The 13,869-nt window shown below is 34.7% G+C and overlaps 2 protein-coding genes across 2 annotated transcripts; one reads left to right on the top strand and one right to left on the bottom strand.

Annotated features, from left to right (window-relative positions):
- Window positions 1–1,188: 1,188 nt before the first annotated feature.
- Window positions 1,189–11,399, top strand: LOC125214831 (GNAT acetyltransferase (DUF699)). Its single transcript, XM_048116002.2, has 27 exons — window positions 1,189–1,348; window positions 1,715–1,830; window positions 1,927–2,018; window positions 2,555–2,726; window positions 2,811–2,933; window positions 3,136–3,309; window positions 3,530–3,640; window positions 3,718–3,851; window positions 3,958–4,051; window positions 4,222–4,320; window positions 4,616–4,752; window positions 5,097–5,194; window positions 6,025–6,145; window positions 6,229–6,316; window positions 6,429–6,528; window positions 6,601–6,653; window positions 7,428–7,604; window positions 7,688–7,725; window positions 8,321–8,414; window positions 8,900–9,079; window positions 9,195–9,303; window positions 9,390–9,459; window positions 9,531–9,675; window positions 10,279–10,407; window positions 10,637–10,762; window positions 10,840–10,905; window positions 10,979–11,399. The coding sequence occupies exons 2-27, from the start codon at window positions 1,726–1,728 to the stop codon at window positions 11,219–11,221; spliced, it is 3,078 nt and encodes a 1,025-aa protein (XP_047971959.1). The 5' UTR covers window positions 1,189–1,348; window positions 1,715–1,725; the 3' UTR covers window positions 11,222–11,399.
- A 299-nt stretch (window positions 11,400–11,698) lies between these two features.
- Window positions 11,699–13,556, bottom strand: CPISCA (chloroplast-localized ISCA-like protein). Its single transcript, XM_048110764.2, has 3 exons — window positions 13,306–13,556; window positions 12,134–12,352; window positions 11,699–11,954 (listed from the first exon to the last, which is right to left on the bottom strand). The coding sequence occupies exons 1-3, from the start codon at window positions 13,478–13,480 to the stop codon at window positions 11,812–11,814; spliced, it is 537 nt and encodes a 178-aa protein (XP_047966721.1). The 5' UTR covers window positions 13,481–13,556; the 3' UTR covers window positions 11,699–11,811.
- Window positions 13,557–13,869: the final 313 nt, after the last annotated feature.

The following is a 13,869-nucleotide window of genomic DNA, read 5'->3' as shown; positions in this document are numbered from 1 at the left end:
AGAAATGCAGCCAAAATCTTAACCCTAGGATTAGGTGATAACCAGTTTTGGGTTATTTTATAAAATCTAGATTTGATGTCATTGTTAGATCAATTTAGGTCATCCTTTATTAAAATGACCTAAAAATAAACTAACGGTGACTTGATTTTGTTTAGCGTTTCTGTATTTAAATCTAATTTTGTATGGATCAAAACCATATTTCCTAAATTATATAGGTGGAATTAGTGTTAATAGATTATGAGATCCATTTTCTAAAAAATGAAAAATTTATATTTTAGGATATAGACTGAAAATAAAAGAATTTCTATTTTTAGGAAACAAAGAGAGTAAATGATAATATATTTACATATATTCCAATATTTTGAGAAGTCTAAAAAATAGAAATATGAGTACAAAACTTGTCTAATAGGGTAAATAGCCATTTAAATTACAAAGTTTGGTCAAAATCTGGTCTATCCCACAAAGTTTGAAATCCACTAATTAAATAATGAAGTTTCAATTTTTATAGTTTATCTCATGGGGCGAATTTTAGGTGGAATCTTTGTTCACGTGGATTGAGATTTTAAGGTGGATTGAAATTTTAAATCACGAAAAGATGCGTGTATAATATAAAGTGTAATCACAAGGAGCTTGACCTTAAAGTTAGATTGAGATTTCAAGATGAATTTCAATGTAGAGAAAAGACCACCTATGGGATAAACAAGAAAAAAAAAATGAAACTTCATGATTTAATTAGCAAATTTCAAACTTTGTGGGATAAACCAGATTTTGACTAAACTTGGTGATTTAAATGACTATTTGTCCTATTACTCCAAAATTAACAAAGTCAACTCAATTCTATATAATTTAAACATAGATATATTTATAAAGATAATAGAATTAAATAATTTCAATATACTAAAGATAATAAAATATATTTAATAAATTAATATATAAATTTAATTACTGAATTTTAAAAATATATATTATATAAAGTCTAATAAATTCTCCATGCGTTCTGAAATAATAGTCCTATTTAATTATGATACGAGTATTAATAAATGTAAAAAAAAGTGAGTTGAATAAATTAGTAGAATATGAATCCTATTATTATCTCTATTTAGTTAAAAATATCAACTCGAAGATTCTATCTAAGTTATAAAATCTAAGTCATTGAAAGCCTAATATAAAACCCAAAGCCCAAATAATCTAAAGTTTAAATTATTCACTCAAACCCTCGCGCCTCCATCTCTTGACCACAGCTCTACCACTCTGCCTCGCCGGCTATCCACCGCCCAGCAACGCCAGTTTCCTCGCCGCCTGCCTACTTCACCTGCCTCGCCGCCCTCGCTGGGTTGTTCTCCAGCAGGTCTTGATTTGCTTCAAATTTCTTAGTTGATTTGGTTCTTTTCTTGTTTTTTTTGTTGTAATAGTATAATTCATGGAACTGTAAATTGGTGTTTATAGAGAAGTCTTGGCATTGTAAAGAGTCGGTCAAAATAACATTTTTTTGCTCAGACGTTTCAATCTTTACCAATAAGTTATCAGCTAAATATTGTATTTTGCTAGGTGAAGTTTCTGGTTGGGTTCAAGATCCAATTTTTATGTAAAATTGTTCGAGACAGAGCCTTAGAAACCAATGAATAGTTTTATAGTATGTAAGCTGTAGAAACATTACAAGATGTCTTCTGCCTACAAGATGGTTTCTAAAAACTCTCTTTTTATATGTGTATAGATACATTCACAATGAAAAAGAAGGTCGACGAACGAATTAGGACCCTAATTGAAAATGGCGTCAAAGCTCGTCATCGCTCCATGTTCGTTATTATTGGTGATAAGTCACAAGACCAGGTGTGTAATCCCAAAATTCTTAATGTTTTTGTTTTAATTTTGACTACTTTTTATTCGTGCTGAGCTGAATTTGTAACTTTTTTTTTTTGAGAACAGATTGTGAATTTGCATGCCATATTGAGACACTCATTGAAGAAGTCAAACCCGAATGTGTTATGGTGCTACAAGGAAAAACTCGATCTCAGCAGGTACTGGAAATAATATGATGTATTATGAACCACACCTTTTTTTTAATCCTACTACGTTGCTGAGGATGTGCCGATTAATTATTTGTGTAGGTTAATAGTTTTTTTAAATTGTTTTTACTAGTTGATCTTGGTAAAGTAAAATTAAAATGAAAGCTCCATTGGGAATTGTGATTGGGAGCGGATAATTGTATAGATTATACAGTTAGATATCTACATATTTGTAACAAAGGAGTACTATTCTTCCAATATATTGAATTTCTCTTCCGGAGCTGTAAATATTATGTGGAGCTTAGCAAGTAGCGTATAAGTTTTTCAATAATTTGTCATGGAAGAAAGTTTGTAAATTCCAAGATCTTTAGATGAAATCAGACTCTTGGTGGCATGAATTCCCATGTGAAGGCTAACCTTCAGAATATGTCTGTAGTGGTGATTAGTTGCTTATACTGTGTTCGAGTTCAGGGCATATATTGTGTGAAGGCTAACACTTGTCACACTAATTGCCTGAATACTAATAACTTTTTTTTTGGTAAATTTAGTCACAAAAAGAAGCGGGCGAAGCAAGTAAAGAAGCTAATGCAGAGGGGCTTGTTGGATCAAGAGAAGGCTGATCCTTTCTCACTTTTTCTTGAAACTACTGACATAACATATTGCCTATACAGAGATTCTGAAAGAATTCTTGGTAACACTTTTGGCATGTGTATATTACAGGTACAATCTGAATAACGGCACTGCCATTTGTTAGCAAAGAAGCATCCGCTGTTATAATTTGAATTTTTCTACTTCTTTACTTAGGATTTTGAAGCTTTGACGCCAAATCTTCTAGCAAGAACTATTGAAACTGTTGAAGGTGGTGGATTGATATTATTGCTGCTCCGCTCTCTTTCCTCACTCACTAGCCTCTACACTATGGTTATGGTATTGCCACAAAATCAAGTTCAATTCTACGATTTTTTTCGACAGGAGAAATAATTCGGAGAATAAAGAATCAGAAAGACCAAAAAAGCACAGCAAGAAACAAAAGAATTGCTTTTTTCATGGACATGAATTCACTTTTTTCTGTGTTTTTATTTTCTCGCACTAGTATTTTAGTTCACTTACTGGACTTGATTAATGTCAGGATGTTCATGAGAGATTCCGTACAGAATCTCATTCTCACGCAACTGGGCGCTTCAATGAGCGCTTCTTACTTTCACTTGCTTCCTGCAAATCTTGCATTGTCATGGATGATGAACTAAACATATTGCCGATTTCTTCCCATATGAAATCAATCACACAGTTGCCGGTTCAAGAGGTATATATGTTGCTATATAGAATTTTTCTATCTAAAGGAAAATTGTTCCGTAAAGAAATACTAATATTATTCTATGTTGCAGTGGCACATATTCTGCCAGTACCACCATCTGACTTTAGTTCCTTTTGGATATCTGCATGAAATGTATCACTAGATATAAGAAAACTTGTTGCCCTGGAGCTTTATGTGATTGTTTGCTGTTAATATTTGGTCATGACAGGATTCTGAAGGACTTTCAGAAGCAGAGAGAGAACTTAAGAGTTTGAAGGAACAACTGAATGGTGAAACTCCTGTTGGTCCTCTTATTAGAAAATGTTGCACAATGGACCAGGTAATATTTATTTTGTTGTCGGTATCAACAACCATTTTTTTCAGTTTGATAATATATTACTCTTTTCTTCCCAATAGGGTAAAGCAGTTGTTGCATTCCTTGATGCAATTCTGGACAAGAACCTCCGTAGGACAGTAGCCTTGCTTGCTGGACGTGGTCGTGGGAAATCAGCTGCTCTTGGTCTGGCAATTGCTGGAGCTGTTGCAGCAGGGTAATGGGTTGTACAAATATCACATATTTGATGAACTTCTTCCTTCCTTGTGCTCCAATTTTCTTGAACCCCTCTATTTTGACCCTGAAAGTACTGTTTACTGTAGATATTCCAATATTTTTGTTACTGCACCAAGCCCAGAGAATCTGAAGACCCTGTTTGAATTTGTATGCAAAGGATTTAATATGCTCGAGTACATGGTATGTGGCCCTCACTTCACATTTTTTATTTTTCAAAACTTTTTTTCTGTTTCGCAATCTAGTAGTTACTGACCTTAATTATCTAGTATGCCTGATAGCCTGTTATCGAATATGTATGTGGGGAAGTGTATACTGTTGAGTCTTTACGTCCTCGTGTGTTGTCCTTATAGGAGCACCTGGATTATGATGTGGTGAAAAGTACAAACTCTGAATTTAAGAAGGCAACTGTGCGAATCAATATTTACAAACAACACAGACAGACTATTCAGGTACGTAGAAATGTGATTGTAAAATCTTTCATTCCACTTTTATAAGCAATGAAGAAGTCATATCTGCTGGTCTTTGGACTACTTGTATGATTCCTATCATATTCATTCCTATGCTTTGAAGACATGGGGCTTTTTATTTTTTATTTCCTGCCATTATCGTTGTCGGTAAAGTATGCTACCCAAATTAAACAAGAAAAGAAAGGGCTTCTATTTTTTGCTTCTTTTTTGGTTTATGTTATCATTTACTTGAAACAAGGAAATGTTGCAAAATAACTTTATCTTGTCGAAATTACAGTATATTCAGCCACATGAACACGAAAAGCTCTCACAAGTGGAATTGCTGGTTATTGATGAAGCGGCGGCTATACCTTTGCCAATTGTGAAGTCCCTGCTTGGTCCTTATCTTGTATTCCTCTCATCAACTGTGAATGGGTATGGCATATGCTACTTACTTTTAGTTTATATACTCCATCTGTCAGCATGAAAAATGAAACATTTTCCTTTTTTGGGTTGTCCCATTAAAAATGAAATGTTTCCTAAAATGGAAATACCATTATCTCTACTTTTTCCATCTCTCTTACTCTATTCTCTCTTCATTAACTCACAAAACAACACTACATAAAATCCCGTGTCGAAAAGCAAACTTTTCATATTTAATGGGACGGAGGGTGTACTATTTTTTTCTGCTTTCTTGATTTTATTTTTTAGTACTTGGCACTTGATATTGCTAAAGGCGTTAAATCTACTACTTATTCATTTGCTCTCCTTTTCTAAAGGTATGAAGGCACTGGGAGGTCATTATCTTTAAAACTGCTACAGCAACTCGAGGAACAAGATCGGGTTTCAAGCAAACGTGTGGATACTACTGTATCAGGTCCAACATTTCTTTCCAGTCATGATCCTAGTCAATCATGCGTTTAGATTTCCTGTCAGTGACAATGGTTTCTTTGTACTTTTGACTTGATGGCAGGGTGACAGTCTGTTTTGTTTCTTTGTCCATGTTCCCTCCCCATTGAGTTTTCCATTTTTAGTTAAAACGAACTGCTACCTCTATTTCACTACATCATCATTAGTGGATTTCCTTATATTAGCCTGTGTTTGAAATTTTATAGACTTGTGGAAGCATTGACTGAAACTAAGAGCATATAGACTTCCTTTGGAAGTTGGACAGGCTGCGGAAATGGTCGAAAGTAGTTTGTAAATATGAGTGGCCACTTCCAGTCATGAATCTAGATTCCTGTGTTAGGGAATGTGTAACTAACTTAAGCTACAAATTTGAAGCTCTAGTGTCTTGTATACCTTCCATTATGATAGGAACAAAGAAATCATATTACCATAAAAGTAATAAAATGGAGCAGTAATTGTTATTGAGATTGAGTTATGCTGTTTTATTTATTATTTGATCTTAGTACAATAGTTTAGTGTCATTTCTGACCATTATCCTTTCTTACTCCTGTGTTGCATATGCAATTTTACAATGGCTGACTATTGATACTTTATGTAATTTGGTAGTATAATTTTGTTGTGAGCTCTTCTCTAAAATCGGGAACATTTTCCAGAAGACAATATTGCTCTACTGTCTTCCACTCATATTTGTTTTTTTTTGAAAAAAAGCAATATGGTCTTCTTATATGTTGGAAAAATATTCATTGTTATGGTTTCCATGCAAGTAGTTACCCTAATGTCAACAAACTTCCCCTGTAGGCCGATTCAAAAAGATTGAATTGAGTGAAGCAATCAGATATGCATCTGGCGATCCAATTGAAAGCTGGCTTCATACTTTGCTGTGTCTGGATGTAACACATTCCGTTCCTAGTATAAGCAGGTTTGTTTTTTACGTTGTCAATTGAGTTAAGGTGGAAAAGCATCCTGGTTTTGTTGAGCTAATTGAAATTCTTTGTATATTAGGCTACCTCCACCTAGTGAATGTGATCTATATTATGTCAATCGAGATACACTATTCTCCTATCACAGGGACAGTGAAATATTCTTGCAGGTAAGCATATACAAACATAATCATCTGTTTTTCTATATATTTTCTCTTGTATATGGCTATATGCTTTACATGTCTTCTAACCAATGTGGTTGCTGCATTTATTTGTGTTCAGAGGATGATGGCTCTATATGTTGCTTCTCACTACAAGAATTCTCCAAATGACTTGCAATTGATAGCTGATGCCCCAGCTCACCACTTATTTGTGCTACTTGGTATGGTGCTTGTATAAATTCATTTGCTTACTGTTGTTACTACGATCAGTATATTTACTCTTAATCGCACAGGTCCCGTTGATGAGTCCAAAAACAATCTTCCTGACATTCTGTGTGTAATTCAGGTATGCTGTTCTATTAGTTTGTTTCTTTTTCATTAGGTGATATAACCAAACTATCTTAAATAAAAATTACTAGACTAATGTGCTTAAACCTCACATTTCCTTATTGTGTTAGCTAGAAAACCTTTTATGAGTTTCAGGTTAATACTTCTGTTGTGTCGGTGAATGCATTTTTTTTCTTTGACCTTGCCCTGAATTTATTCATGAAAAGTCAACTACTTTGTCCCTTTTCATTTCAGCATATGTTCTTTAGGTTCTTTGCTGTCTTTACTTGTATGCCCAATTTTGTTTCTTACAAGATTATTTCGGCCTCTATTCCGTTTTTTTTGTATATATCTATATGCTTTTGAACAACTTTTTTCCTTCCCCAGATTTAAGCTTTTATGGCTGTGTCTTTTCCTAACTTAAATTGATTGGATATTGTTAAGGCCCAATAACTCTAATGGTCTAGAACCTTATTTCCTAGTATAAGTAAGTGGCTCAAGTCTTTGGTACAATACAATCTTTCCTTCAAACAATACGATATGAGAGGAAATGGCTGGGACCCTAGATGCAACCTCTTTGTCTATTTGTAGCAGTATAGTTCATTTTATGGATGTTCATATGAGTGATGAATACATTTTATTCTTTTCATGCACACTTGGGTTTTGTTTCTTCTTTCTATAATTTAAAATCGCTCTCCGATATAGCATTGATATTTCTGTATTATAATCGTTTACAATTAGGACTAATGACTGTATCCATACTGGTGTTGATATTTTATAAACTTGTACATAGATTTGCTTTGAGGGACAAATTTCTCGAAAATCTGCCCTTAAAAGCTTGAGTGATGGCCACCAGCCATCTGGAGATCAGATACCCTGGAAATTTTGTGAGCAGTTCCGTGAGACAGTTTTCCCAAGTCTTTCAGGTGCTCGAATTGTACGGATTGCCACACATCCTAGTGCAATGAGGGTAAATCCTAGCACCTCTTCAGTATATGCACAGATAATGTTTAAATGTTCACCCTTTGAACAAAATGTTCTATATATTTGCAGCTTGGCTATGGTTCAGCCGCCGTTGAACTTTTAACAAGGTAAGCTTATTTTTCTTCCAGTGTTTACCTTTTTCTCATTTTGTTCTTTAATAATCTGTCCTAAACTTAATAAATAAGGTTATAGAAACAAAAGGCTCTTTGGCATGATGACCAAGCTGCTTATGCATATGAGCATGTAATACCTTTGAGATTCTAGCCTTTTAGAAAAATTTCCTGATTGACTTGCAACACATTTGTGTTTTTAAATTTGACATTATATTTAGTATGCAGCTTTTTACCTCATGGAACTTGTGAAGAAATTATTGACCAAGCCATCCCAAGGGGATGTATTGATTTAATATTGTATATGAAGATATTGTTGTGTTACAGTGCATTTTTGAAATATTTAATCATATTCCTTGAATGGAAATTCAGAATTTGTGATCATTAATTTAAATTTCTTTTAACTTGTTGGTTCAAAGGGAGAAAGAAGCTCCAAGTTAAATTCCTGTGGTCTTTTTATGATTAGTAGCAGTATATGGAAGAACATATAATCTTCCTTATTATGCCAAACGGAGGAAGAAGTCCTTTGAATATAATTGGAACTTCTTTTTAATGTGTGAATATGTAATTACTGATGTGTTACTGCTTAAAGGTATTTTGAGGGCCAACTGACCGCAATCTCAGAAATAGAAGCAGAAGAACTTTTAGATGATTCTCCAGTCAGAGTTGTTGAGGCTGCAGAGAAGGTTTCGTCTGTTCCATACTTATTCTTTCTTGGTTTTGTGGTTATATTATTCTTGCACTGTTTATGTTTTTGCTAAAAGGATGCCTAGTTGTATTTTGCTAAAAGGATGCCTAGTTGACATCATGGCATGATTTTTTGAAATTGTTTTGTCATATATACTCCTGGGCGTTACTGTTTTGTGGTAAACTGTATCATCTTTGGTCTGAATCTATGTTATGTCTCGTGTGTGAAAAATAAGTTGTGCTAATGTTATGCACAAGCACAATAGCTTCACAATTAAAGGAAGCTGCACATTAAACTACTACTAAAGGGTGTATGCCTTTCAAGTTCTGCCCCCCCCTTATAATTTGGGGGGGGGGGGGGGGGGGGGGGCTTCTGGAAAATATTACTCCAACTGACAGTTTTTAAACTTTTGATGGTATTCATCTTTGGCTAATCTTTATCTACCTTTATCTGGATATAACTCCAAAAATAACATGTCTGCAGGCATCTCTGCTGGAAGAAAATGTGAAGCCTAAAACTGATCTACCCCCATTGCTCGTACCTCTCCGTGAGCGTAGACCGGAAAAGCTCCACTACCTAGGGGTCTCTTTTGGGCTCACTCAAGATCTTTTCCGCTTTTGGAGGAAACATGATTTTGCTCCATTCTACATTAGCCAAGTTGCGGTATGATTATTGTCTTTCTATTTATAGGTTTTTGATTTTCTGTTCTTTCTGCTTTTATATATTTCAATATAATGATAAGTTGGCTAACGAAATGGTTTATTATTTCTATAATTAGAACGCTGTTACCGGTGAGTATACATGCATGATTCTGAAGCCATTGCAATGTGATGACATCGAATCTAATAAATCAGATCCTTTGGGCTTCTTCAGCCCCTTTTATCAAGGTCTGTCCAAATTGATACCACAAGTTCATTGCAATCAGAGTTTGACTCTGTAATTTGAGATCCTTATGTTTTCCATATATTCTCAGTGTTCAGGAAGAAATTTACCAAGTTTCTAGGACGTTCATTTCGTGAAATGGAGTACAAGCTTGCTATGAGGTATACTTGTGATATTTGTCATCTCTGAAGAGCATTCTTGAATAATTTTATCATGCTTATGGCTTCTGCAGCATCTTGGATCCAAAAATCAACTTCTCAGATGTGGAAACTACACCCTCTTCCAGTGGAAATTTGAATTCAATTAGTGAAACACTATCATCCTATGCTATGATGCAACTAGAAGCATATACAAATAACCTTGTTGATTACCGCATGGTAAAATCTCACTTACAGATGATATATTTGTGTTTCATCTTTGAAGCTCTCAGTTCTTCTACTTGCCTTAGAGTCTGCATGGTTTGGTCTTTTTCATTCTTGGAGAAATTCTGCAGTGGAAAACATTACTACAAAGCAAGTTTTTGAATATAATTACTCGTAAATCTTCATGATTTATTTGGGATCAGTCAATCAAGGGCTAGTTGTCTTAGTGAGCTTCATTGGGATCATTCATTATTTATATCAGGAAAAGTTGAGGTTTGTTATTTGAGCATTAGTACTTGTTTTGAGCCCAGTCTCCGATCCTTGTGGTTGGTATTCCTCTTTTCGCACTAACCCCACACATGTCGTCTTCATACAACTCCTTGTTCAAAGTGGATCCTACCATAAATATAGAAAAACGCAGTTGCACAATAAGGCTTTTGTTTATCAAACCAATAACTCTAAAATGTAATCTGATTTGCCACTTTTTTTTAAAGCAACCATTTTGGATACTAAATGTTGGAAATAAAAAACATCCTATGTTTTGATTCGTTTACTTTTGATACATTCATTGGCTGATGGTAGTAAAGGTGTATCTGAGATCATTTTTCCATGTGTCAGACCGAGGATTTTGTGGATGATCTTGCCCGTGCATATATGATGGAGAAGATTCCGGTTTCCTTATCTTATGCTCAAGCTTCTGTTTTACTCAGCATGGGTCTGCAGGGAAAAGATATCTCTCGTATCGAGGTACTCAACTTTATTTCCTATGCATTCATTGGCATCCTTTAATCGAGAAATGTTGAGCATATCCTTAGATATGGAAACATCCGTATCTCACCATGATGAGTTAAAATTGCTTTTCAGAAATCTCACCATGATGATTTAAAATTGCTTTTTAGATATGGAAACATCTGTATCTCACAGTTTCTTATCTAACCAGAACATGTTTTGATAATTTGCTTCATTTGGTCTGTAGACGGAGATGAATTTGGAAAGGCAGCAAATATTGTCGTTATATATGAAAGTCATGAAGAAGTTCTACAAATATTTGAGGAGTATTGAACTGAAAGACACTCTTCCAACCGTGTCCCGCCTAAACGACGTAAGTGAACTGTACCATGCCCTGATGTAGACTATCTCGTTTTTTCTCTGCTTTTGTTTCTCATCGTTTGTTTTCAGATTACGATGGAGCCACTCCCCGTATCTCTAGACGATGATCTTAACGATGCAGCAAAGCAAGTTGAGGTTGGTGCAATTTTTGGCTCTTGGTATTTATATATAACACAATTAGATACTATTCATTAGTGTATAAATTCAGGAGGAGATGAAATCCAAGGGTGAAGGAGGGCTCAACCCCGAGTTTCTTCAACAGTATGCCATTGTTGATAAAGAGGCGGATTTTGAGAAAGCTTTGCAAAAGGGGTCTGGGAAACTCTCCGCCGGTGCTCTCGTTAGCATAAAATCTGAGAGGAAAAAGATCGACAAGCAAATCGATAGCGAAAAGAAGAGAAATAAACATGATCGAAGCAGCTCCAAATCAAACAAGAAGAGGAAAACCTAACTATATATTTATGTCCTTTTATTTTTCAAGCCTTTAACTGCAACGAGTGTAGTTTTGTATTGTTAGTAGTACAATTTTTTAGTGACACCATCTTTAATTTAAATATGTTGAAATTTTGAATGATTGTGGAGAAATTCAATTTTGTCTATTTCAATATATGCAGTATTCTAAATTTTGATATTGGCTAAATTATAAATTTGGTGCAAATTTACTCTAAATTATGTTACATGTACTAATTATGAATTGTGACTATGGATTTTCTGAGTTAAAGGTGCACAATATCCATTGCAGCTTACAAGGAAAAATGTTAAAAACTAAATGCAGTTGTGAAAATAAAAAAAATGGCATATGATAATTTGATATAATGCTTTCTTCCTCGCCAATTCAAGAGGTATTTTTGAGTTGATAATAACATGATAGTATTCAATTTTGTAATAAAGTAGCACTAAGAAGAGGAATGCAGCAACAAGCACCGCATTTAGATCAAAATAGTTGTGCATATGATACCAACATATAAAGTTTCAACTACTATGTCTTTGCTATGGTGCTGTATACATGTGAATATTCATTTTTCCAGAGTAACCAGAAGATTACATCTCCGCAGCAAATGATTTACCACACCCGCAGGTTTGAGTAGCATTCGGATTCTTGAAGTTAAAACCTCCCCCGATGAGTGCATCGCTATAGTCCAGTTGCATACCGAAGAGAAAGAGAAGGCTTTTGGGATCACAAACTGCATGTATGGTCAAAGATAGCAGCAAAATCTAAGAAGAGTAAACTGGATCATTACAAAAGGGTAAGGGGAAGGGTTTTCATAATATATAGATCGACAAGTCATAAAAATCTCACTGGTTTTTCGGTCTACATCACTAAGAAAACCTGATGATATTGAAGAAATGCAATTTCTTTTACCTATAATGAAACCATTATATTCCATGACTGAATCATCAGGTCTTGTATTTGCTTTGCTCTCGAACTCCATAGTGTAAGACATACCAGAACATCCACCTTGTTTGACCCCAATCCTGAGGCAAAGATCTTCATTGCGCTCAGATCTCATTTTATTTAAGTGCGTCAGTGCCTTGTCCGTCAAAGCAATAGCAGGCGCTAGTCCCCCAGCTGCTGATGGAGCTAGAGCATACCAAAAATGATAACAAAACTTTTATTAATCTCCTAGTGTTCAATCAAGTCAGGTCAATAATACCATTACTTATCTCCTCATAGAAAGGACTTATAAATCTTCATGTAAAAGAAACCATACTCTATTCCATGATTTCCATCACACGCAAGGTATTCCATCACACACTTGTCATATTTGGAAAGGTGATTAGGTAACAGACCTCGGTAGTATGAGAATGTATATCATTGTGGTATATACACAATCAAGCAATAAGACTTACATGACAGTCTAACGCTGATAAAAATAACAGGTCCAAAAGACTTAAATCCACATTAGATAATATAGTTAAGTTAAAACATGTAGTACTCCTTATCATTGAGCAAAAGCATGGGAGGCCATCATATGATGAACTTCACAGCATAGTGTATTCCATAATCCTTCCCTAAGACTACTATTCAACCGATCCTACATACCGTTGAAGGAAAAAAACAGAGTGACCACTAACAACCTATAGCTAATCCAATACCCCAAGACAAGAATTTTATGATAAGCTAATGGAGTAGTATATAGGTATATATGCTCACAAATAACGACTACTGAGTACGGTTGCATCGAATTAGGTGCAAATTCAAGAATCAAATTCCAAGAAATAACCAAGCCAAGGCAAGCTCAAATATCCAATCCCTAATTCAAATATCAAACATCACACATAAAACCGCCCAAACTAATATTAATACTCCTAACATTTTCGATTGATATAACCAATTTAGCTGCCCTATTTCCATCAAATAGCCTCTGTTCAACCTCGATAATTGCAAGCTACGACAAAAAACACAAATTCGAGAACAATTCTCCCAAATACGTAAAAATTGAATCAGCAACACGACAGATAACTTTTTCACTTTAACGACTCAAAATCAGGAAAGTAAATGGCTAGAAATTCGTAAATAAGAAATAATTGTACCTTCGACAGAGGCCGACTTAATTGACAAAAAGGGTTTCTTGCGGTTGAGAAATGAAGGGGAAAACCGGAAGGAGAGAGAGGAGGAAGATGAAGGGAGGGAAGAGAATCGAACTGGGGTTGAAGATTTGTGTAAGCGAACAAGCGGTGGAGGTTGCAGAGATTGAGAGAAAGCCATATTTCTGCTGAGAATTGATAGTCTCTAAGTTTCAGGTACAAATCGACAAATACCAAAGAGAAAAATGGAGAATACCAAAGAATAAATTCTGCAATTTATTCAACTCTATTTAATTGATTATATTATTTTCTTTGTTTGTGGCGCTAAAATATTATAGGGGGAAGAAAAAACAAGATATTTTGTTTTCTTTCGTTTCTCATGTATTTCATTTTTATTAGTCATCTTATATGAATATAATAATAAAATATAAGAAAGAAAAATTAAAATTTGTTGTAGTCGTCAAAAATAGAAGTAGATTTTGTGGATGGACTAAAACAATAAAAGAGACTATTTGACGTAGGAAGTATAATTTATTTCATATGACCAATCAAATAAACATAACTCATGCA

The sequence above is a fragment of the Salvia hispanica genome, chromosome 3 (genome assembly GCF_029641045.1).
Source record: "Salvia hispanica isolate PSC_SH4W2 chromosome 3, Shi_PSC_v1, whole genome shotgun sequence".
In the NCBI taxonomy this organism is placed as follows: Eukaryota; Viridiplantae; Streptophyta; class Magnoliopsida; order Lamiales; family Lamiaceae; genus Salvia; species Salvia hispanica.
Note: the sequence above shows the minus strand (reverse complement) of the source record. Positions and strands in the feature narration are given on the sequence as shown.